This window comes from Chiloscyllium plagiosum, chromosome 3 (genome assembly GCF_004010195.1).
Source record: "Chiloscyllium plagiosum isolate BGI_BamShark_2017 chromosome 3, ASM401019v2, whole genome shotgun sequence".
NCBI classification, from domain to species: Eukaryota; Metazoa; Chordata; class Chondrichthyes; order Orectolobiformes; family Hemiscylliidae; genus Chiloscyllium; species Chiloscyllium plagiosum.
The window spans coordinates 93379797-93407039 of record NC_057712.1 but is presented as its reverse complement, the minus strand read 5'-3'; the positions used below and the strand labels follow the sequence as shown (position 1 = coordinate 93407039).

General features: G+C 39.4%; 1 protein-coding gene across 7 annotated transcripts in view; it reads right to left on the bottom strand.

The window, feature by feature from the left end:
• Nucleotides 1-27243, bottom strand: part of ahi1 (Abelson helper integration site 1) — a 279823-nt gene that overhangs the window by 132059 nt on the left and 120521 nt on the right. For all 7 annotated transcript variants that reach the window (XR_006311028.1, XM_043686158.1, XM_043686143.1 and 4 more), the window contains one exon: nucleotides 20944-21084. Coding sequence is in view for 6 of the 7 variants with exons in the window: in XM_043686158.1 (XP_043542093.1) it covers nucleotides 20944-21084 (141 nt within the window). In the remaining variant the exon portion in view is untranslated. The remainder of the gene's footprint in view (nucleotides 1-20943; nucleotides 21085-27243) is intronic.

The window sequence follows — 27243 nt, the reverse complement described above, 5'->3', positions numbered from 1 at the left end:
CTCTATTTTGGTCAGTCACAAGACAGAAATGAGTTGGCATGTATGTTTGACTTCTTGTGACAAAGGTTGACATAATTATTTGATAACTTGGGTATTAACAGACATAAAATAGATTTGTGGTTTAGGTTCTGTGATGGTGACATTTTTTGAAAATAAAATGGCTAAAAAATAATTTGGAATACTGAACTAAACACTATTTCCACAAAAACTTGTGATTTAAGGTAAGTGCCTATAGGACACTATGGAATTATTGAAAGAAGAGTTGGACTGAAGGATCTGTCTCCATGCTGTACAGCTCCATGACTCTAAGTCTTTGCAATGCTGAATTTTATGATATGCATCAAAAAAATGATCAGAGGCCACTAGTAAATTGAGGAGAATTAGGTTCTAGTTCAGAATAACAGCTTTTTATTAGTTTTGTAGAAATTTCCAGACTGGAAGTTTAGTTTGTAGAATCTGCAGATTCTCAGAGCTTGCAGACATCTCCTAGCTATTGGAACTAAAAAGGAGTCAATGCCCTCAAAACTGGAAAGTAATATCTAGGCTGTTAAAACTGAAGAGTTCAGCTGAGCAAGAAATCTCAAAGTTAAGATAGTAGTGATACATCATCGGGATTGGGTATCTTCAAAGGATATTACTGGGGGAAGAAAACACTGCAGTTTTTGCTGTTTATGTTGAAAATGTTTTAAATTGGGCTTGGGTTGACAAGTGTTAAGGAACAAGTGCCAGGCGATGGTCATCATTAATAAGAGATAATCTAACCACCGGCCCTTGACATTCAATGGAGTTACAATCACTGAATTCCCCATTATAACTACCAATCCTGGGAGTTACCATTGACCAGAAACTCAACTGGACTCACCACGTAAAGACAGTGGCCACAAGACCAGGTCACAGGCTAGGAATATTGTGGTGGGTAACTCACCTCCTAGCTCACCAAAGCCTGTTTGCCATCTACAAGGCACAAGTTAGGAGTGATATGAAATACTTCCCACTTGCCTGAATGAGTGCAGCTCCAACACCACTCAAGAAGCTTGACACCATCCAGGAAGCAACCCACTTGAATGGCACTACATCCACAAGCATCCACTCCCTCCACCACTGTCGCTCAGTAGCACCTACAAGATGCACTGCAGAATTTCATCAAGGATCCTTACATGGCCACCTTCCAAACCCACAACGATTTCCATCCAGAAGGACAAGGGTAGCAGATACACAATCACTTACAAGGTCCCCTTCATGCCACTCATAATTCTGACTTGGAAATATTTTGCTGCTCCTTCACTGTCACTGGGTCAAAACCCTGGAATTCCCTCTCTTACAGCATTGTGGGCAAACCCACTGTAGGTGGACTTCAGCAGTTAAAGAAGGCAGCTCAACACTACCTTCTCAAGGGCAACTAGGGATGGGCAATAAATGCTGGCCAGCCAGTTACGTTCATAAATGAATAAAAAAAGTCTTATATGTAAATAGCTTTGCACTTTTTCCTCCCTGTATAATCAACTTGTGCTCTTGTTGTAAATGAACAGTAGGCAATCTGGCTTATCAAGTCTGTTCTGCCAGTCAAAGCCATTATGACTGATAAGACCATAAAACCATAAGATGTAGACTAGGGGTAGGCCATTCAATACATCAAGTCTGCTCTGCCATTCAATGCCATCGTGGAAATCTGATAATCCTCAACTCCACTTTTATGCCTTTTCCTACAAATCGTGACTCTTTTTTTTAGATTCCAGCCATGGAACTCCTTACTTTTATAACTTCTATCCTTTTGAAATAGTGTGAACAATTCTCAACTCAACCTTCCTGCCTTTTCCCCAGAACCCTGATTACCTCACTGATTGAAAATCTGTTAACCTCAGTCTCTAATATACCGCTGTCAACATTCACTCCCCCTCCCACTAATGCTCCATGGCTTCAAAATCTGGAATGTGACAAATTGAGGATATTTACTGGGGTTCAGATCATAAAACAGTCATTTGGCTGGTCCTTCATGGAGATTGCTCCCAGATCCATGCTAAAGATTTTCCAGGCATAGGTTTTGTTGGGAATAAGCTCGCACATGCCAGTGAGGGTTGGAGTTTGAAAGTTCAGGAAGCGGGTAAAGGGGAAAGTGTAATTTTGGATGTGTAGTCCCTCCAATGAGTTCAGGGGATTTGTAAAATAATTAGCTGCACCTAATTCCTACCTGATATTAGCAGCCAAAGCTACCAGGCTACTTGATGGAGTGGCCCTCCACCAACCATGGGCAAAATAGTAAGTGGTCACTTAAGGCCCTAAATAGATCAAACGGATGGCCTCACTTTGGACTGATGAGCAAACCTACTGGTGGTAAGGGTATTGGGTGTCACTTGGTTTCCTCTAATTCCAATACTGGAAAGACAAAATGCATTGCACTTTGTTCCTGTTACAAACACTGTTCTCTCACCACAGATTCCATTCCTCTCCCTGACAAATGTTTGAGGCTGAAAGATAATGTTAGCAACACTTGTGTCCTATTTGACCTCAAGGAGAACTTCCCGCAACACAGCCACATCATCAATAATACCACCTACATTGACATTTGATACATCACTGGACTTCGGCTTTTCCTTAGCTAATCTGACACCAAGACATCCATCTGTGCCTTCTATATCTTTGCAGCTAACTGTTCAAATGTAATCTTGACCAGCTTCCCAGGTTCTATCATTGATAAACTTTAGGTCAGTAAAACTCTGCGGCCCAAGTGCTGACTCAGACCAAGACCTACCTCACGATTTCCCCTGTGTGCGTGGACCTGTATTGGCTCCCAGTCAGGCACCAGCACAGTTTCAAGATTCCCATCCATACTTTCAAATCACTCCATAGCCCAGCTCCTCACGATTTCAGTATACTTCTTTAGCTCTACAACTCCTTCAACCTCTGCATTTCATCAATTCTTAGCAATTTGTATATCATGATTTTAATCACTCCACCACTGAAAGCTGCCTAGGCCCCAAGTTCTGCAATTACTTCCCTATATCTATACCTCTCATCTATCCTTTGAGATGCTCCTTAAAACTTATTATATTTATTATGAAGCTGAATGCTAAATGTTGCTCCATAATTCTCCTGTCAAAGATCCATGTGACATTTCAGTACATTAAAAATGTTTTTTAAGTGCACATTGCTGGTGCAGCAAAATATTCCCCCAACATGATCTCCTGTCATTCCCATTTCTATTGTATCTATTTAAACCACTTTAACCGTGGGCAGCACGGTGGCTCGGTGGTTAGCACTACTGCCTCACAGCACCATGTTCCCAGGTTCAATTCCATCCTTGGGCGACTGTCTGTGTCGAGTTTGCACATTCTCCCTGTGTCTGTCTGGGTTTCCTCCAGTTTCCTCCCGCAGGCCAGGTGAATTGTCCATGTTAAATTGCCCATAGTGTTAGGTGCATTAGTCAGAGGGGGGTGGGTTGCTCTTCGGAGGGTCGGTGTGGACTTGTTGGGCCGAAGGGCCTGTTTCCACACTATAGGGAATCTAATTAAAGATCTGTCTCTCTCCCCTTTAAATTTACTTAATGGTCCGGCATCCTCCAGAATCTGGAGTAGTGAATTTCACAGATTCACAACCATTTGAGAGAAGTAATTGCTCCTTTTCTGTTTTAAAACTACTAACCCTTATCCTAAAATTATGACCTATCGTCCTAGATTGTCTCACAGGAGGAAACATTAACTCTTAAGTCTACTTAGTCAATCTTCTTTAGCATCTCAGATACCTCAATTAGATCTCCTCTCATTCTTATGAACTCGAAAGAGTATAAGCCTAATCTCTCTTCATAAGACAAACTCATCTCTGGAATCAATCTAGTGAACCACTTATGAACTGCCTCCAATACAACAACACCCCTCTACAAGTAATGGGACCAAAATTCTACATAATATTCCAGGTGCAGTCTCACCATTATCTTGTACAGCTGCAGCAAAACTTCCTTACTTTTAAACTGTATTTCTTTAGCAATAATGTCAAAATTCCATTTGCCTTCTTTATTACCTGCTGTACCTGGATACCAACATTTTGCTATTCTCGCCTGAAGACTCCCTGATCCCTCTGCACTGAAGTCCTTTGAAGTTTCTCCCTATTTAAACAACAAGTTACCTTTCTATTCCTCTGTCCAAAAGGGATAACTTCACACTTATCCATGAAACATTGTTTCATTCATCTTACATATCTATGTCCATTTGTAAATTTCTTACTTCTTCATTGCAGCTGACTTATCCACCTATTTTAGTGTTGTATTGGTTAGATCAGTTAAGTGTGGTGGATTTCTTCCTCTAAAGGACATTAGAGAACTAGATTGAAATTATGACACTGAGCAGTTTCATAGTCATCTGGTTTTTCTTCCCAAATTTATTGATTTACAAATTTAAATTCTACCAGCTGCCATGGACAGATTTGACTTTGCATTTTTAGATTGTAAACTCATTAACAGTAACTTACCCATCCCAGTAATCCACCAACATTTTGGTGTTACCACAGATCGAAAACAGAACTAGTCTGATCATGTAAAGACTGCGGCTACAACAGCAAGTCAGAAGCTGGGAACTCTGCAGCAGTTAACTCATATCCAGACTCTTTAAAATCTGTCCACCATTTACAAGGCACAAATCAGGAATGCGATGAAATCCTCTCCACATGCCTGGATGAGAAGATCAACATCATCCAGGACAAAGAGGCTTATCTTGCTCGCTCCACCACTGATGCTCTGTGCCAGCGGTATGTACTAGATACAAGATGTACTGAAGCAACTCACCAAAGTTCCTTTGACAGCACCTTCCAAACTCAATTTCCAGCATGGGAAAGTCACCACCTGCAAGTTTCTCTCCAATCACATACCATTTTAATTTGGAACTTTATAACCGCTCCATCATTGCTGTTCAGTTAAACTCCTAGAACTCCTTCTCCAACAGCAATGTTTTGTACCTTTACTATACAATCGGCAGCAATTCAAGAATGTGTCTTTTCACCTTCCACTCAAAGGCTATTAGGGCAATGTATTCTAGCTTGGCAGTTCCTCTCAAAATCCAAGAAATACTAAGAAAAATAAAGTTGACTTGTAGGGTGAGGATAATATTTCTCTACAAAGCAAATTCTTGACTTTCCAATTTTCTAAGAAGTACATGGTACATTCAATTCAATTTTATGTAGCTGCAGCCATGCACAAGGAAGTCTGCTGCAGTTGGGTTTTGAATAATCCAAGATGCACCTGCGTTTACGTACGTATCATAGAACATAACTGTATGATTTTGAACAATGTCACAATGTTTTCTATTGTCCAGAAATAAGATTGGTAACTCAAAAAACAGATTATGCTTAAACTCCCTTTATGATGATGAAATTTGGCATGAACAAAAATATGATCGAATATCTTAGCTATGGATGAGACAAATTCAACGCCTATTACAGGAAAATAAATTTTCAACATTGTGAAAAATGTTTTGACTGAAGATAATCTCTACATGCTGTTAAGAATTTTCTTTAATCTACTGCGGAAGTTCTTTTGAATAGAAACTAGGGGCGGGAGTAGGCCATTCAGTCCTTTGAGCCTGCGCAACCATTCAATATGGTAATGGCCGTTGGGCCAACTCCATTTCACTGTTCCTGCTTTCTCCCCATATCGCTTGATGCATAAGACCATAAGAGATAGATAATTCAGCCCATCGGTTCTTCTCCACCAATAAATGAGATTGTGGCTAATCTGGTAAACCTCAACTCCATTTTCCCATCCTTTCCCTATAACCCTTGATTTCCATACTCATTAAAAATCTGTTCATCTCAGCCTTGAATATATTTAATGACCCAGCCTTTACAGTGTGATAAATAATTCTAAAGATTCATTGTTTTATGAGAGAAGAAATTTCTTCTCATCTCTGTCTTAAATGTACGATCTCTTATGCCCTCTGGTCTTAGACTCCCTCCCAAAGGTAAACAATCTTCCACATCAACTCTGTCAAGTCTCCTCGAATTTTAATGTTTCAATAAGGTTGCCTTTCATTCTTCAAATATCCCAATGATACAGACTCAACATAATCTCTCCTCACAAAACAATCTCTCCATACCCAGACTACCTCCAATGCCAGATCCCTTTAGCCCTAAGAACTATGAATCCTTCCTGAATGCATTCAGTGTTTTGGCCTCACTCACTTTCTGTAGCAGAGACAGGGTTTCTTTTCAGTTTAGCCTCTGGAATTTCCCAAATCCCATTTTATTGCATCAGGCATGTGCTCATCCATTCATTTTTCAAATTAAGTTTTTTTTTAAATCAACCTGTTCAGAGTAGTTATTACATATCTCTAGAGTAGGTGGGATTCGAATTCAGGCTTCCTGGTTAAGAGATAGAGACTCTATTACTGCATCATGCCAGCCCTTTTCACTAGAGTTATGAACTGCACAAAGATAGGCTATTTGTTCAATCGAACCTGACAGTATATATCGCTATACAAATTAATACTCTCATGTTTACATACCATAGCTTTTCAATATTCCTCTGTAACTGGAATTTAAATTTTCTTTTAGGTTTGTTTTTAAGCACAGGTATGTGGTGCATATAATCATGTCCTCTCTCGACCTCATCTGCTCTAAGGAAAACAACCCCAGTCTCTCCAATCTCTCTTCATAACTGAAACTCTCGAGCCCAGGCAAAATCCTAGTAAATCTCTTCTGCACCTTTTTTAGTACTATCACATCCCTTCTGTCACGTGGATTCCAAAAGTGCACACAATACTCTAGGTGTGGTCTAACTAACATTTTAACAATTCCAGCATAACCTCCCTGCTCTTAAATTCCATGCCTCAACAAATAAAGGCAAGTGTGCCATATGCCTTCTTAACCACTTCACTTGTCTTGATATCTTAAGGGAGTGATGTACATGAAAACTAAGGTCTCTGTCAGCCTCTGTGTTTCCCAGCATCTTATCATTCATCACATATTCATTTGACTTGTTTGTCCTATTCAAGAGCATCACCTCACATTTATCCAGATTGAATTCTGTTTGTCACTGATTAGATCATTTAACCAGTTCGCCCATATCCTCTTGTTGATTAAGGCTAACCTCCAGTCTTTACAGCACACCAATTTTTGTATCACTGAAAACTTACTGACCAACCTTCCTTCATTCAAGTCTAAAACTTTTACATAAATCACAAAGTGCAAGGGCCCCAAAAGTGACCGCTATGGAACCCCACTGGACACAGGCTTCCAGTTGGGAAAACACCTTTGAAACACCTCTGAATTACCATGCCACTCGTAGAGTCACCGAATTATACAGCAGGGAAATAGACTCTTTGGTCCAACTCATCCATGCCAACCAGACATCCTGAATTTTCTAGTCCCATTTGCCAGCATTTGGCCTATATTCCTCTAAACCCTTCCTTTCATGCTCTGACGCTCCAGGGAAAAAATCCCCAGCCTGTTCAGCCTCTGCTTATAACTCAAACCCTCTAATCCCGGCAACATCCTTGTAAATCTTTTCTGAATCCTTTCAAGTTACACAACATCTTTCCTGTAGCAGGAAGACCAGAAGTGAACTCAGTATTCCAAAAGTGGCTTACCAATGGTCTGCACAGCTGCAACACGACATCCCAACTTCTAAATTCAACGCACAGATCTATGAAGACAAGTGTGCCAAATGCACTCATCACCACCCTGTCTACTTGTGACTCCACTTTCAAGGAACCATACACCTGCACCTCTAGGTCCCTTTGTTTGGCAACACTCCACAGGGCCCTGCCATAAACTATATAAGTTCTGCCCGGATTTGCCTTTTTAAAGTGCAACACTTCACATCCACTCAGTCAATTGTGAATCCAAGTTGCCAGTTTTCCTTGGACCTGATGGGCATTTACCTTTGCTATCAGTCTCCCAAGTTGGACCTTACCAAAGCCTTGCTGAAGTCATGTAAATCTAAATCAAAAGCATTGCCCTCATTTTCAAACCTGGTCACCTCTTCAAAAAATTTTCATCAAGTTGGTCAGACATGACCTCCCCTTAACAAAATCATGCTGACTGTTCTTGATTAATTTCTGCCTCTCCATTTGCAGATTAATTCTATCCCTCAGTAATTTTCCCACTACTGAGGTTAGACTCACCAGTCTGTAGTTTCCCGGTTTATCTTTGCTTCATTCTTGAATCATGGTACCACATGGGATCTCAGCAATGTTCAGGGAGGATTTGAAAATTTTTGCCAATGCCCCTGCTATCTCCTCCCTTTCCTCACTCAACAGCCTGGGATACATTTCATCCAGCCGTGGCAATTTTTCTCCTTTTATGTCTGCCAGACCACTCAGAAACTCCTCCCTGTCTATGCTAAATTCTTTAACTGTATCACGAACAAATGTGTTCAAGAAAATTTTCTTTATAAATGTGTGGATGCTCCTACTAGAGGAGGATCAAAACTTGACCTTCTTTTGGGCAAAAAACGGAGGACAGGTGACTGAAATAAAAGTAGGGGAACACTTTGAGTCTAATATAGAGGAACCTCAATTATCCGGCATTTGATTAGCTGAATTTCAGATTATTTGAACAAGATTGCAAGGTCCCAATACTTGGCTAATTATGTTAACCGGCATTCGATTATCCTGCCTTCGATTAACCAAACGAAATATTCCTCGCCCATGTCCTTTGGATAATCGACGTTCCTCTGTAATCATAATTCTATTAGTTTCAAAATGGTTACGGAAAAGGATAAGCCTTCCATAATAATTCAAGCTTCAAATTGGAGAAAGGAAAATTTTAACTATATGAAACAAGAACTTTCAAAAGTTGATTGCAGTAGACTGTTAGAGACAGAAAAACTGCAAATGCTAGAATGCAAGGTAGACAAGCAAGAGGCTGGAAAAACGCAGCAAGCCAGGCAGCATCAGGAGGTGGAGAAGTCAACATTTCAGGGATAACCCTTCTTCAGAACTGTTCACAGATAAAAATACACTGACAAGTGGGAGGCTTTCAAAAGTGTGATGATGAGAGCTCAGAGACATTACGATCCTGTTAGAGTAAAGGGTAAGGGGAAAGTGAGGACTGCAGATGCTGGAGATTAGAGTTGAAAATGTGTTGCAGGAAAAGCGCAGCAGGTCAGGCAGCATCCAAGGAGCAGGAGAATCGATGTTTCGGGCATGAGCCCTTCTTCATTCCTGAAGAAGGGCTCATGCCCAAAATGTCAATTCTCCTGCTCCTTGGATGCTGCCTGACCTGCTGCGCTTTTCCAGCAACACATTTTCAGAGTAAAGGGTAAGGCAGTTAAGAGTGAGGAACAATGGATTAATAAAGACGTTGAGTTTGTTGTCGAGAATAAAAGAGAATCTCCCCAGCAGATACGATAGATATTAAATTAATTTTTTGTTAGTTTTTATTGTGAAGAAAAAAAATGGAGGCTAGACAACACAGGGAAATAAGTATTGATGTTTTAAAAACATTTCAGAAGAGGAAATTCTGGACATTTTAGAGCATGTAAAGGTGGATAAATCTCCAGGACTTGATCTAATGTATCTCAGAACGTTGTGGGAAATAAGGGAGGAAATTGCAAGACCCCTTGCAGAAATATTTACATCATTTGTAACTGTGGGTGAGGTGCCTGATGACAGGAAGCTGGCTAATATTGCACCTTTGTTTAAGAAAGGATGTAAGGAGAAACCGGGGAACTATACACCTGTGAGTCTTACTTAACTTGCGGGTAAATTGTTGGAGGTGATTTTAAAAGTTAAGATTTATGGACATTTAGAGAGGCACAAACTGATTGGGGATAGTCAGTATGGTTTTCTGTGAGGGAAATTGTTTCTCACAAACTTGACTGAGTTTTTTGAGGAAGTTACCATCAAGATTGACGAGGGAAGAGTAATTGATGTTATTTACTTGGACTTTAGTAAAGCCTTTGACAAAGTTTTGCATGGTAGATAATTAGTAAAGTTGATCACATGGGATTCAGGCTGAGCTTGCCAATTGGACATGGAATTGGCTTAACAGCAGGAGACAGAAAGTGATGGTGGAGAGTTGTGTTTCGGACTGGAGGCAGTCACCAGCAGTGTTTCACAGGTATTGGTTCTGGGTCCTCTTTTGTACGTCATTTAGATAAATGATTCGAATGAGCATACAGAAGGCATGGTTAGTAAATTTGCAGATGACACCAAAATTGGTTGCATAGTAGACAGTGAAGAAGATTTTCTAAGACCTTGATCAAATGGGTCAATGCGCTGAAAAATGGCAGATGGAGTTCAATCGGGATAAATGCGAGGTATTGCATTTTGGTACAACAAACAGGAGTAGAACTTAGACAAAAAATGGTACGGCCTTGGATAGTTTTGTTGCACAGAGGGACCTAGGGGTTCAGGTACATAATTCTTTGACGTTTGCGTAACATATAAACATGGTGGTTAAAATCACGTTTAGCACACTTTCCTTCATCGCTCAGTCCTCTGAGTATAGGAGTTGGGAAATCATGTTGAGGCTGTACAGGACATTGGTGTGGTCTGTTATGGAGAACCGTGTCCACTTCTGGTCACCCAGTTAAGGAAGATATTATTAAGTTGGAGAGGGTTCAGATTTCAAAACGAGGGGGCACATTTTTAAGATAAGAGGAGAGAGATTTAAAAAAGATGAGGAACGAATTTTTTACACAAAGGGTGGTTCGGGTGTGGAATGAACTTCCTGAGGAAATAGTGGATATGGGCACAATTGTAACATTTAAAAGACACTTGGGTAAGTACATGAAAAATAAGAGTTTGAAGGGAAATGGGCCAAGAGCAGGCAGGTGGGCTATTTAGTTTTGGATTATGTTCGGCATGAGTAGGTTAGACTGAAGGGTCTGTTTCATACTGCGTGACTCTATGACCTTCTCCCTAACTTCTATACCCATATCATCTCTCTCACTAATGAACACTGACACAAAGTATTAATTTAGAATCTTAGCTACATCCTCTGTCTCCATGCACAAGTTATCACTTTGGTCCTTAAAGGGTCATTCTCATTCCCACATTATCCTTTTACCCTTATAAAACCTTGATTTTTCCTTTATTTTACTTGCCAGTATCTTTTCATATCCTTTTTTTGTATCTGTTTCTAGTTCATTCTGATCAAATCAAATCTGATCTTATTAAAATCAGCCTTCCCCTGTTGAGAACTTTTGATTTCAGGCCCATTCTTGTTCTTTCCATAAAAATCTTGAATTTAATGAAGTTATAATGCTATCTGCAAAATGCTCCCCCACTGATACTTAAACCACTTGCTCAGCTTCATTACCTAAATTTAAGTCCAGGACTACCCTTCCCTTGTAGGTTCTTTTACGTGCCGGCTTAAAAAGCTCTCCTGGATGTATTTTAAGAATTCCACTCCCTCCAAACCTTTCACAGAATGACCACCCTAGTTAATGTTGGGGAATTTGAAATCTCCTACTATCACTACACTACTACTTCTACACTTCCCTTAAATTTGTTTACAGATCTGCTCTTCTTTTCTCTTGAACTATTGGGGGCATAACTGCTATATTCTTAGAAACGTGATCACAGAAGTGCTTCCACCTGCAACGAGAAGGTACCTCAGAGGCCTCTTAACTTGTTCCAGTTAAAATCACATGTGTGGTCATGCAACATCTAAAAGGTAACATGCATTGAAACGAACAGGCTGCCAACAAAAAAATAATTAAAATGAACATTGCTCACAGTTGCTATCCCCATTCAGATATATACATTTGAATAAAACACTATGGAACAAATTTAGATCCCCACAAACAGGTGAATTTCAGTTGGATGGCTTACTAAAAAATCTGAAATTTATCCCCAACCTCCCACTTACAGTTAAAATGGTGATTTGGGAACTAATCTGCTTGCCCGGGGTGAACTGGCAATTTACACATTGTACTGAGGCTGCATGCCTCAGAACTAACCACTATTTTAAAATTAACCCAGTCAGGCTACATTTCCCAAGTTCTGGGAAACCCAGTGAATAAAGAAAGGTGAGGACTATTGGATCAAGAAGGTTAAGTCAAGTGACTGTGGCTGGATGGGCCACTCAAAATAATGAACTTATGATGGAAAGTGATGAACTTATCACTGAGTTACAAAAGATGGTCAATGATTAAAGCATGCTGGGAAATGAATCTGAGCCTTGACCAAAATGACTGTGATAATCAATGTGCTGCAGAATCCAGGGGCTGCAACTACCAAAAAACCATGATAGCTGCAGACTCTACAATACACTCCGGAATTTGGGTTTGAATGGGACAATGGAATGTTGTCCCCACAACAATTGGAAACATCGAGGTGTGCACCAGACATGGAGGCACCTCACATCTAGCACCTCCGGTACAGGACACTTAAGGATCACCCTGCCATCAACGTGTCAACACCCGGTTGAGTCTGATCGATCAGGATGATTGAACCTGATCAATCCTTTGGAATACACTCAAGGCTCTCCTAAAAGGGTGTGAAGACTTTGGATTATAAGAATCGCTGCAAAAGAATGCTCAGCGCAGTAACTTGAGAATAACCACCGAACGAGAAGCCTCCTCTGAAACCATTGGAAGAAGACGAGACGACATCACCACATGGATCCTGGCCAATTTCTAGTGTGGTGGTATATAATCATCCATAGTTAAGGTAAAACATAAAATAGATTTGTAGTGTTTTTCATTGGTTCACAGTGTATTTGTTGCTCTAGTATTAAATGTGTCAAATAAAGGAATAGTAGTTTCACTACTATTAAGTGTCGACTCACTCTTCTTTTGCTAGATGTAAGAGTTCAAACAAGCTGTGTGGCAGATTCAACAGTAACCTACCATTTAATTTCTCTGTTTTACCTATTCAGGCAACGGCGTACCAAGATCTTTTCAATTTCATCCCCAAGGTGTTTGACGTCCCTCACTCTCACCCACCCTAACACTCTCCCAAACCCCCAAAAAACTGTCTAAACCCCCAGTCTAAACTTCAAGCACACCACCCCCTACAGACGCAAGGTCTCAGATACCCTCTTGTCCAACCTTGCCCCCACACCACCCCCCACCCCACTACCCCCTCAACATTGACTTTCCTTCTGATCAGACTAACCTTTCCCTTCGATCTTCCCTCAACATTGATCCTTCCAAACTTTGAAAACGTTTGATCACTCCTCTCTACACTCTGTTACAGGCCTACCACTCAATTATCAACCAGTACTCAATCTAGAAGGTGGTGGTCTGAAAACAGAAAAAAGGTTCATGAAGATGTACTATTTGGCAGGACCTGAGGGTAATCCAGTATTTCAGGGTGGCTCACCTCAAAACAACTGATCAGTAGTTCAATAGTCCAGTTAAAACCTTGCCTGAAGAGCAAGAGTCACTATCATTTGTTTAAGTAAGCCAACTTTCCCATAAAATATTTGTGTGCCAACAATAACTTGTATCACCTACATGCCTTTAATGTGCAAGGCACTTCGCAGAGACATGGGGAAATAATACATTCCAAGTCTAAGAAGAATAGATAGGTCAAAAAGATGAATTTAGATGAAAAAGAAGAGAGGAAATGGAGTTGGAATTAGGAAGAGAGAGAATAAAAGAATGAGGAGAGGAAGACAAAGAACCATCTCAAAGAGAAGAGAAGGATAAGGCAAAGAATGTGGAACAGTGATGGAAGGGTAAAGACTGGGAATGGGAACAGAGGTATTCACAGCTCTCATTTTTATTCATGGGCATTTTTGTCTTTTCTTAATATAGGGAATTGCATTTTTTGTGCAATCAAATGTATCCACTCACTGGCTTTCACACAGGTGAATAAACATATCCATCCTACTTCAAAGGTTTTAAAAGTTTGGCCTACCTTACATGCCCAATATGCAATGGGGCTTCAAACTATTCTAATAGAAGGACCAACCAACGAAGTTGAATCTATATATATGGATTCTACTCCATCAAGTGGTAGCCTTGCATATGTAATCAAAAGCAGCAGTTCTGAAGCTTGCACAATGAACAACTTGTCCAAGATAGCATCGTTTGTGGTCGCCTGAGACTAAGTTACAGATATTTTTAAGTCAACTGTGTGGAAATGTTACATTTCCTTTTTAATGCTCTTATTATGCTCTTCACTTTTCACTGAAATACACGTAATAAGTGCAACAATTTGACATAGTATGGCACACGCTGATTAGAGCTAAATTCTAAGGTTGGTAACAAGTATTTACTTTAGTTTGTAAATATGCATGGCCATACACATATCTGAGAATGCTTCGATTAATAATGCTCCTTCTCTGTCATAGCTCTATAAATATTTACTGTTCAATAATATATTCAATTTTCTTTCAAAGCAGGCTGCTCTATCCCAGGTGGAATCCGGTCAAGTCTGGTTGCGAATTCACATATCCCAGGCAGTGGACAAGATTCCATCACATGCCTGATTTGTGCCTTGTGGACTGACATTTGGAAATCAGGATGTGAAGTACACACTGCAGAATTCTCAGTCTCTGATCTGGAAATTCTGTGACAAGCAAACCCAAGTTGAGGAAAGAAAAAGAGAAAAAAATGGAACCACCTCTGACAAATTTGGTAGGTTATACACCCGACATGGCAGATCAGAGTTAAAAAGTGTGGCACTGGAAAAGCACAGCCAGTCAGGCAGCTTCCGAGGAGCAGGAGAGTCGACGTTTCGATGAAGATTCCTGATGAAGAGCTTATGCTTGAAACGTCAACTCTCCTACCCCTTGGATGCTGCCTGACCGGCTATGCTTTTCCAGCACCACACTTTTTGACTATACACTCAATACAGCAATTTCTCAAAAAAGCACAAGCCACCAATTTTTCTTCTGAATTTCCAGAAGTTTCCAAGTACATCAATAATCCATTCTGGGAAACTACTGGACAATTGGGAATGGTTGGCAGTCATAATTCAACACTAGCTTGTGAATACAACAAAATACACTGCATCTAGAATGACATTCTAAAATCACTGCCCTAGGGTTAGTAAACAACTAAAGGACCTTTACATCTCCTATGTTGTTGCAAGGTGGCACTCCCTGCTTCTGCTCAATGCACTAACTGAATTAAAAGTCTCATTCTGTGCAGAACTGAAACCTGAACTCTTTCAGCAGCTTCAGGAATCAAACTTTGCCATCTTTGTAGGCAGAACAACCATTGAGTCTTTGGCTAGTCAGCACAATCTCTTGTGCTAAATAAGCTCTGACTTTCAAAGCTATGTATCAAGGGAAATCCACAAAAAAACTATGTGAGATACTGGGGAGGGTACATTTGATTATTACATAGAATTGAAAATATGAAGCTGGTTTCACTCTTTCAAACCACATCTTGACCTCAAAAAATGTTGTTGGACCATTTTCTTCATCCAAATATGTAGCTAATGAGTTACAACACTACTTCAGGGGAAACCGTGTTTTTCTGGGGGGGAGGTGGGACAAAGACAGAGAGAAGGCTCCCTTCCCTCAAAGACAATAGTGAACTATTTGCCCGGTCCCAGCTGTTAACATGGTCATCTTTCCTTGTGATGGACCCACACATTGCCAGATTTAATTAGTTTTAATATTAATCCTTTGAGACTGCTCACGGTTAAAATAACACTACATATTGTGCTTCCTATCTCCCAGCAGTTACTCTATTGTTGCTCACTTCCTCATTTATTCTGGGTCTTCTAGCGAAGTCTTCCATTTCTTCTTCTTTGTATGACCACATCAAAGGATCCTCACTATAAACAAGGAACTTAAGCCTCAACATTTCAAGCAAAAATTCTAGGTAATCATGCTCAAACTATCTCAAGATACTTACAGTACAAAGGAATCTATAAAAAGGAGTGGGACCTTTTTGTTCATTAAGCTTACTACTTGGTTAGTTGCAACACCTTTTAAGCTGTTTGCACCTATAAATTTATCATATTTAGCTCAGTTGATTTGATATCTATGGTCCAATGAATCCTGATTGCAAATTGTAATACGCAGCATATTCATCTAAGTTTAACAGGACCTTGACACTTCTTGCCGTTACACTCATATGTAGCATTTTATAGGGGTCAGCTCATGCTTGATCTGCAAAGAAACATTATTGTGTGTATTTCCCAAAGTACTTTTTAAATGGTTTATCATAACCCCCTCAAGAGTTCTCAACCTAGTCTGTTAATAGACTCCTATCTAAATCAGGCCATCCCCTAACTCAAATTCTTTAACATGGAAGACATAGAAACATGCCTTCTACAAACAAATTTAACAAAGGCAAAATCAACTAATTTTGATATAAATAAGATGCTACTTCCAAGACAGGCTCAAATTATTTGAAATAGATAAATGTGCAGGGGTAAACAGAATTTATATGAACATTTGTCAGTTTTAGGTAGTCACTCAACACATGAGATGTACCAGGCGAAAGTGAGTACTGCAGATGCTTGAGATTAGAATCAAGTGTGGTGCTGGAAAAGCACAGCAGGTCAAGCAGAATCCGAGGAGCAGGAAAATCGACATTTTGGGCAAAAGCCCTTCATCAGGAATGATGATGAAGGGCTTTTGCCCGAAACGCGATTTTCCTGCTCCTTGAATGCTGCCTGACCTGCTGTGCTCTTCCAGCACCACACTCTTGACATGAAATGTACCATCAGAAATGGGAGAAATGATATTGCATACAAAAAGAATGACAAAATCAACAAGGCCAACTACAGACTTACTACTGGCAGATAACAATAATTTCCAACAAAGCGAAACTATTCTTCTCCACTCAATGTTATCACTACCAAAACTTCCATCATCTCATCATGGGGAATTAGCAATGACCAGCAACTTAATGCGTCTAGTTCTATAAATACTGTAGGACTAATTCATTTCCTGATTCATCAAAGTCTGTCTTCCCTGTATAAAGAACAAATCAGGAGTGACAGTGAATAATCTCATTGCCTGGATAAATGCAATTCAAACAAGAATCCAGAAGCTCAGCACCATCCAGGACAAAGCAGCCTGCTTCAGGAGCAGGCCATCCATCACTTCAAGCATCCACTTTCTTCAACAGTACCAGCAGATGCACTGTAGCATCTTACCAAAGTTCCTCTAACAGCAACTTCAAAATTCACAAAATACCATCCAGAAGGACAACAGTAATAAACAAATGAGGACACCACCACAACAAATTCTTCTCCAAGTCATATGTCTTTCTGACTTGGTACTGTATTGTTGTTTCTTCATTATCACGGGGTAAACATTCTGGAATCTGAATCTAACAGCAGCAGAGTATACCTAGACCATGGATTCAAAGAGGCAGAATACCACGTCCTTCTCATGGACAATTAGGGATGGGCAACACATTCTGGCAATTATAATAATGCTCACATCCCAAAGATAAAAAGCTTTTCATCAGATTCATTATTATATATGGAAATAAAATATCAGAAATGAATAAGAATCATTTGTACAGTCCAGACATATCATGGTAATTGTTGGAAATAGATAACAACTGCTTTAAGGGTAAATTCATCACTAAACTCCAAAACCTAGGTCTTGGTTCCCCCTCTGTAGTCAGGATCGTCAACTTCCTAACCCATAGACCACTATCAGTAAGAATAGGCAACAACAGCTCCTCCACCATAATCCTCAAGACTGGTGCCCGAGAAGGCTGCATACTCAGCCCCCTACTATATGCCTTATGTACTCACAACTGTGTGGCCAAATTCCATTTATAAATTTGCTGAAGACACCACCATTATAGGTTGGATCTCCAGCAACGAGACAGAATACAGGAAAGAGATTGAGTGCTTAGAAGCATGGTATAAAGATAACATTTTCTCCATCAATGTAGCAAAACGAAGGAGCTGGTCGCTTACTTCAGGAAGTTGAGCGGAGGACATGCCCTTGCCTGCATCAGTGGTCTAAGTGGAGATGGTACAGCGTCAGGTTCCTGGGAGTGATCAGCATCAACAATCTGTCCTAGTGCACGCACATTGATGCGATGGTCAAGAAAGCACAACAATGTTTATACCTCCTCAGGAGACTAAGGAATTTCAGATGTCCACAAAGGACTCTTACCAATTTTTATAGATGCACCAGAGACACTATCCTTTCTGAGTGCAACACAACATTGTATGGCAACTGTTCTGCCCAAGACTAAAATAAATTACAGAAAGTTGTGAACACAGCCCAGTCCAACACACAAACCAGCCTCCCATCCATCTATACTTTCCACTGCCTCAGAAAAGCAATCAACATATTCAAAGATCCCTCCCACCCCAGTCATACTCTTTTCCACTCTCTCCCATCAGGCAGAAGATATAAAAGTTTGAATACACATATGAACAGATTTAAAAACAGCGTCTTCCCCACTATTATCAGACTTTTGAACGGTCCTTTCAAATGTTAATTCTGATCTCTCTTTCTGCACTTCCTCTACAGCTATACTCTGTATTCTGCACTCTGTTCTGCTATCTTGATGTACTTCGTATGGTGTGATTTGGCTATGGTATGGATAGCATGCAAAACAACACTTTTCACTGTAGCTTGGTACAGTGATTTATTGACAACAATAAATCAAACTCAGACTCAAAAATTGTTGCTTCTACGAGAAACCACGTCAGGACTAGAGGTGAAGGTGAGAGAGAGATATAAAGGGTGGAAAGTGAATGCTGAGTGAGGTTTGCAGAGATTAGCATTGGGACGATTACTGTTCCTGACTTGTGTCAAATACTTGGTTTAGGAAATGTGTTGATCAAATTTGCAATAGAGAAATTAAGTCATGAGAATAAGAATTGAAAAGGTTGGGCAAACCCTATTTATTGGCAAAGATCATCACATTGTTTAGCGTTACCAAGTGCATATTATTTCATATATTTAGGAAAATCAAACACATACTGAATGGTGTTGAAATAGCAAATGAAGAAACTAAGAGTGAAGAGACTGAACATTCAACATATCTAACCACAGCAACGCCACTATCAACAGAATACTGCAATTCATAACCAAAACTGTAGAATATAAGTTTGATAAATCATCAAATTCTATAGTGCGATGGTCAGACAACACTTTGATTACTATCCAGCTCTTGGCTGCCAAGAAACAATCAAATTGTTAAAGTTCTGCAGGCAGTGCAATATAGTGACCCAAGTTTCATCCTAATTGCAGAAGACTCAAGCTATTAGAAGAGACTTAAGAAACATAGCCTTTCAATCCAAATAGGAAGTGTCTCAAATGAATTCTTAAAAGAAGAAAACGAAATAGTTAAGGGAACACTCTAGGATTAAATATTAGTTGACAGTCCAAGATGGATCCAAAATTAGCTTAATGGTAAGAGACAGAGGGTGTGGTACAGACCCATGTCACTGGAGTCCAGTTCCATACTACAGGGCTCAGTGCTGTTTGGATATATATAAACAGTAAAGATGAGAACATAACAGGGATGACAAATGGGTTTCTGGATGGCAAAAGGATGGGCCGGGTGCTTAACAATGGGTAAGAAGGTTTTAGGTTGCAGGATGATACTGATAGATTGGTCAGATAGGCAGAACAGCAACAGATATCATTTTGGATCCAGCTTGCCAAGTTACTTTGATCCCAAGTGTTTCAACGTTCTTTATAAGTCTCTAATGTGGGACCTTGTAAAAGGATTTGCTGAAATCCATTTACATTATATTGACTGCCCTAAATTCATCAATACACCTGGTCACTTTCTCAAAAAATTTAATGAAATTTATTAGGCATGATCTTCCTCTGATGACACGGCTGACCATCCCCGATTAAACCTTGCCTCTCCAAGGGAAGATTAATTCTCTCCTTCAGAATTTTCTACAATAGGTTCCCTACTATTGATGTGGGACTCACTAGTCTGTAATTCCCTGGTCTATCTCTATTGCCCTTCTTGAAAAGTAGAATCACATTAGCTCTCCTGCAGTCCTCTGAGGACAGTGGATGAAGAGGTTGCGGTGGTACGAGAGACTAAATTAAAAGGTTATTAGCTCAAATCCCACATGACAAATTTTGAAATTGATGTTTAATAAAAAATTAATTTGTGCACTAACATCAGACAATTGTCATAAATGCTACAAGTAAAAAGTCCAAATTAGCTCATGGATTACCTTTGGCAAAGAGAAGCTATTGTGGGTTACTCATGTCCATATAATACGATGACTTTTGCCGTCCTGAGGATAACTAGGGATAAGCAATATGCATTGCTAATGTTTCCAAAACTTAAGAACATAGATACAGCTACTGCTCCACAATTTAATACTCCTATTTCAAAACCTGCGATCTTAGCCATGGAAACTGTCAATTCTGAATATGTCCGAACAGATTTCACTAATTAGCTATTTCAGTGAAAACCTTTATCTCATCAGTATGGGTTAAATTCAAGCTCAACCTGCAGAAATGAAAAAGTTGTGCTAGCCATCGAACCACTTTGTCAGACTTCTTTTCATAGCACAAAGTTTCCACTAAAATTCGTCCTCCGCCCCCACTTAAGTAGAATTTGTCTATTCCCATTTGAAACTTTTCCCCATCAACTTACTGACGTACTGACATATACAATAGAAAATGATTTCATTTCCACAGCTGAATCATATCTAAATATGAAATATATGGGTGACCTACATTACATTGGTCCTAGTGTTAAACAATGCAAATCAATCTTATCTAGGAGTTAAGTTTCAAAACTCTAGCTCAACCTGAGGCCAACGTTATTCTGGCGAATTTACTTGACAACTTTCATGAAACACGAAGAGCTTCCACGGGAATCCAAAAGCATACGGTTTGTGGTCTTGCAGTTGACTAAAAACAATCCTACAGAATAGCTACACAATTGAAACAATACCAATTCTGAGAAAACACAAAAACAATTAACACCATCATCGCCCTCGCCTATCACTGTCAGGAGTACCATATTTATAAAGTACTTCTTATATGTACATGATTAAGTACTACATAAAACAGAAAGCTTGAGTAAAGATTTGATTTAATTAATTATGGCTCTTCCAGACAGGATTTGAACATGAAACCTACCTTTCTGATCGTACATAAAGACAAGTATAGGCTGATTTGGTCCAAAGGCACAAAAAGCCACCATGTGTTCATGAGGATGAAAGGCTACATCTCGGACAGCTGATGTATAATTAAGATCAGAATACATTGCCACTTGGTCCCCTAACAAAAGGAAGGAAAAGAAAGAAAAGTCTGGAATCATGGTTATTACTAACATTGATTGCAAGGAACAATAACTTGAACATAATCTTAGGTAACCTATAAAATTTATAAAACATGCAACTAGTAACTGAGACCCAAATGTGATCACATTAATCAAACAGGACTCAAAGGAGCATTGTTACAATTAATGTTAGAGAGAGTGCACTGTTGTGCTCCAGTCTTACTCCACTTGTCACAAAATAATTTTATATGCTTTAACCAGTTACTGGTATAGCCAATTATATATTTTATCAATTTGTGGTTTAGAATTTAAAAAGGGATCAACTGACCAAAAAGAAAGTGACCAAATATTTGTTAGTTCTTGAAGGAAAAAGGAATAAATATGAAACGTTCAAGATAACTTTCAGTCGGCATCTTGGTACAAGTAGGCAGGGGTCAATAAACACAAGCAGTTGTCACTGGGACCTATGCAGACATAGTACAAGAAATGTTGAGGGGAACTCTTTCTGAGACTTTTCAGGAGAAGAGCTGGCTTAATGTTTGATTTATTGAACAGGACCCTCAAAATAGTTTCTTCAGAATGGTGAAGGGTGAACTGAGTGGCTTCTCTAACTTAGCAGACTATATCATAACGTAACTGAATAATATCCAGAACAAAATCCATCTTCTGACAGCTGTAAAGCCAGACAAAAGTCCAAACAATTAAATTATGCATGTGACTTCCAAGAAATATCCTTTCAGTGAACACCTTTTAAAGAAGGTCTAGCTATCTCCTGAGCCTTTTAAAATGAACCACTGTCCTCAATCCTACGAACATAAATCTTCAAAAACAAAAGCACCTTCATAACAGAAAGATGAGGCAAATTAAATTTTAAATGCAATATTGTTTCTGAAAAATAGAATTAAAGTGACCAGATTTAAAATTTAAGAGTAAGCCATGCTGGATAATCCTGCAGAACAGATTGCACTAGGGTACTGTGGATCATGTTAATGAACTAATTTTCAAGTGACCTGGACTAATGATCCTGTGGTTAGTGTAAAATTCCCTGCTAGCAGCTGGTGAATATATAACTTCAATTAATTAAAATCTGGAAGAAATGGCAGCATCAACAATCGTGACCAGACCTGTCATAAAAACCCACCTGGTTCACTTTAGGAGAAGACATCTACCATCTTTTCCACGGAAATGGCCAAACCAGCCCTTTGGCTAGATTAAAGAAGTGGCTCACTGCCAATCTTTCAAGAGGAATAAGGTACGTGCAATAAACATGCCCCTTACTAGCAACATCGGCATTCTGCGAATGAGTAAACACACAGGTATGGACAGTAGGTTGCTCTCCTTTCAGGGAAATTGCAGCCAGTTTTAAAATGCAAGTTCAGTTAAACTAAACTGATCAGTAATAAAGAGTTGCTTCCAGTAATTTCACAATGAAACAGGAAAGCAGTGGTTTAGGGATAATGTCACAGACTAGTAAACCTGTAGCCCAAGCTAATGCTCTAAGGACATGGATTCAAATCCAACAACAGCAGTTGGTGGAATACAAAGCTAGAGTCAATGGTGGTGACCATGCCAATCTCCATTAACTGTTGAATAACTCTACCTGTTTCACTGAAGTCATTTACATGCCCCCAGACTCTCAGAAATGTGGTTGACTTATTGCAGCCCACAACTTTAAGCAAGCTGCTCAGTTCAAGAATACCTGGGGATGGGCAAAAATGCCAATCTTGTCCCATCTCATGGAAGAATTTTTAAAAATAGCCATTGAATTATTATTAAAAAATAACTAGTACTACTGCCCTTAAGGAAAGAAATGTTGCTTTAATGTGCTTTGGTCTCCACAACCACACCAACATGGCTGACTCTTAATATTCTCTGAAGTGACTTTGCTGGCTGTTCAGATGAATTGATCTACTAAAAAATGAATAAATTGAAAAACTGGATGGACCACTCAGCCACAATGCAAGAATCAAATTAAGGCATGACAAGGTCAAACCTAGCCCAGTAAATCATTGGGGACTGCTGCCCAAGCTCGGAATGTTTTCCCAGAGACCTGTCAACCCAATACTGCAAAGGAAGGCTGGGTACAATGGTGCACAGTCAAATGGAAATTTCACTGATTCTCGTAAAACATAATGCATGGCATGTAATACTGATCACCTTTTGTCTTAATCGAGTTGAAAATCATTTTAGGAAGCACAGTATACCAAACACAGGATAACAAAACATCTCAATCAAAGTGAGGGAAAACTGTATGAAGAATTTGCAAGATAGGAACAGTCCATTGACACTGCAAGCCACCAATAATACTGCCAAATCCCATGGGTACACTAATTGAAAATGAGAAGAACTCGGATTAAAAACTGATCAATTACATCAAGTTTCTGAACAGGTTTATAAACCTTAGTCTATCCATTGTGAAGTTAACTGAAGTCCAGGTGTGGAATCTTCCTAAGTTAGGACTTTTCAATTTGTCCTTGGATGATCACTGCAGTTTTGTGACAAACAGAACATTAGTCCAGAAAGTTACATTTGTTCACATAAAGAGATTAAACAGCTCAATCACTGGAATACTGTTCTGGCAAATTGATACCTTAAGTATTACTCTCATAGCCTCTTAAACATTTGGCTGGTAATGTAGGATGGATGATCCAAGGCTCCCAGAAAAAGGAGCTTGTGGGCCATTAGGTATTACATGGAGTCTACCATCACAGTGTGCTCCTCTGATATCTATTAACCTTTTCTTTATCTGCACACCGAAATGACATGTTCCTACTTCACTTTGCCAGCCTTTTTATGTATGTTTCTCTCCTCTCTGAAAATTAGGTGTTTTATTTATTTCATTATTGCCTCCTTGTACCATGCCTGACCTGCTGAACATTACCAGCAATTTGTTACATTTAACTAAAAGTGGAATGGCTATTATATTCACTGTACATCTGTGTCCCAGATATTATCCCTTATACAGCACAAACATCCCTATTGAAACTGATTCACTGTGAACAATGTCATAGAAGATATCTAACAATTTCCATTCTCAGTTTCAATTTCTCTGAATCAAGATTTTATCATGCCTCATGATCCAATTTCCCCAAATTCAAATAATCATTCAGTATGTTTATGATATAAAATTATCTATTTTTAGTTAATTTTTTTGTCTTATGATTGACAGCAACCTGCTACATACATAGAATATCACTTACAATATGTTGTCTTCTAAAAAGAGGAAATTTAAACCTTTTTTTTTCTACATAATATGCCATAATCAATAATTTTCAGTTCCAATGCTTTAATTTTAGAGGAGGCACGATGAAACCCAAAATACAAGGAGACCAAAATCTTGAAGAAGTTAAAGAAATCCAGCCTAACAAGCCAAAGCATAATACTAAAAATGCTAGAAATCTGAAACTAAAATAGACGAATAGATTGCTGATGAAAGGTCACATATCTGAAATGTACACTGTTGTTTCTCCAAAGATGCTGTCTAATCTGCTGACTTTTCCAGCATTTTCCAGTTTGCATTCCAGCCACATATATCATTAAAGCTGTCCTGATATCTAGGGTTGTGTTTTCTTAAAGATTTCTGTTTTTGTATCTATTATTTCACACTATCAAAATCAAGATAAAAACCATCTAGTAAATCTTGCATCACTTACAACCTCCCCTTCTAAGGCATACATCATCTGGACTTGAAAACAAATTATTTCTCCTTCTTCCTCACTGAATGAAAATAAAAACCTTACTATTCAGCATTTCAGTGGGCGTATTGTGTTCAGTTTTTATCTGGAAAAAGATGTTCTGGCTAGGGGGAGAGTGCAATGAAGATTTACCAGACTGATTTCTGGGATTGTGGGACTAACATATGACAACAGAGTGGATCAGTTAGGACTATATTCACTGAACTTTAGAAGAATGAGGTGGACTTTCATGGAAACCTATTAAATTCCAACAGGAATAGACAGGATAAATGTAGGAAGGATGTTCCCAATGACAGGGGAGTTCATATCTCAAACAAAGGATGCGGAATAGGCTATTTAAGATTGAGATAAGGAGAAATGTCTTCACCTAGAGTGGTGAGCTTATAGAGTTCTCTGCCATAGAAAGCAGTTGAGACAAAACATTGAATAATTTCAAAAAACAGTTAGATGATGTTGGTCGAACTAAAGTGATGAAAGGGTATGGGGAGAAAGAGAGAACAGAGCACTGAGTTGGATGATCAACCATGATCATACTGAGTAGATTAGATTAGATTCCCTACAGTGTGGAAACATGCTCTTCTGCCCAACAAGTCCACACTGACCCTCTAAAGAGTAACCCAACCAGACTCATTCCCTTACATTTACCCCGACTAATGCACCTAATACTATGAGCAATTTAGCATCACCAACTCACCTGACCTGCACATCTTGTGGAACGTGGGAGGAAACTGGAGCACCTGGAGGAAAGCCACGCAGAGAACATGCAAACTCCACAGACAGTGGCCCGAGGCCAGAATCGAAGCAGGGTCCCTGGCGCTGTGAAGCAGCAGTGCTAACCACTGAACCACCGTGCTGCTATAAATATAGCAAAGGAGGTATTAAGAGCCAAATGGCCTACTCTTTTCTGCACCTATTTTGTATGCTTCTGTCTTTACCTTCACCACACGGGGTTCAGCAGTTCATGATAGCAGTTTACTAAATTTGAGGGTAACTAGGGATATGCAAAAAGTGCAGACCATTCTTAGTGATTCTGCATGAATGAACAAAATAAAAGGCATTGCTAGGATACAGTGCTCACTAGTTCTTCTCTCAAGGCATTCCAGAGTTTTGTGAAAGATTCTCCCAGATTCCATGGTACTGGAAAACTCCAACTTGATAAAGATGAAGTGAACATTTGAAAATTTGTTCTTACATGCATTAAATATGTTATAAACCAAATCAGACATGCATAAAATTAACTCAAAAAGAGTAGATAACCCAATGGAATTTGGCAGGCTTTATAAAAGGTTTTGGTTTTAGAGCGACTAATTCTTTTTCATTGTGGTGGATTCTAAGATCTTTATTCAGTGCTTAGGGAAAGAATTGCAGGAATCTTATCTCAGTTCTAGGATCCAATGTAAATGCAGGTGCATGCAAGTGACCTATTGACTTAGTCAACTTTATGAAGATCTTATACTCTGCACACAGAATTTATTTTGTCATGTTATTTTGTAAATGACCCTTATCAAAGAGTTGGCAAAAGAGCCTTGGAATCAAACTTAAGATTAAACTCTCAAAAGAATGCCAATCATTGTTCTAAGGTGTTAAGAATTATGGGATGCAGACAGGAAACTATGGATGAGATCACAAGCAGATCAACCACAATCTTATTGCATGTGGAGAATGCTCAAAGAGCCGAATGGTCTAATCCTGCTCCCAAGACCTATATTCAATGAGATCTTGATCAATTGGGCCAATGTACTGAGGACTGCCAGATAGAGTTTAATTTAGACAAATGTGAGGTGTTGCTTTTTACACAGTTAATGAGGAATGTTGTCAAACAGAGACTTAGGCATTCAGGTACATAGTTCATTGAGAGTGGCATCACAGGTGGACATTGTCATAAAGATGATGTTTGGTACACTTGCCTTCATTGGTCAGTGCATCAAATATATGAATTGGGACATTATGTTGTGCCTTTAAAAGACATTAGTCACGAGAGTGTGGTGCTGGAAAAGCACAGCAGGTCAGGCAGCATCCGAAGCGCAGGAAAATCAACGTTTTGGGCAAAAGCCATGGCTTTTGCCTGAAACATCGATTCTCCTGCTCTTCGGATGCTGCCTGACTTGCTGTGCTTTTCCAGCACCACACTCTCGTCACTAATCTCCAGCATCTGCAGTCCTCACTTTCGCCAAGACATTAGCGAGGTCACTTTTGGAGTTCTGCATATAGTGTTCATTGCCCTGATATAGGAAGGATATTAGTAAATTGGAAAGGGTGCAGACAAGATTTACAAGGACATTACTGAGACCGGAAGCCTTGAGTTATAAGGAGAGGCTGGATATCCTAAGACGTTTTTTGCCTGAAGCATAGGAAGCTGAGGGGTGACCTTATAGAGGTTTATAACATCATGAAAGGCTGGGATAAGGAGAATAGTCAAGACCTGTTCCATGTTCTGAGGAAGAATCATCGGTCCCAAAACAT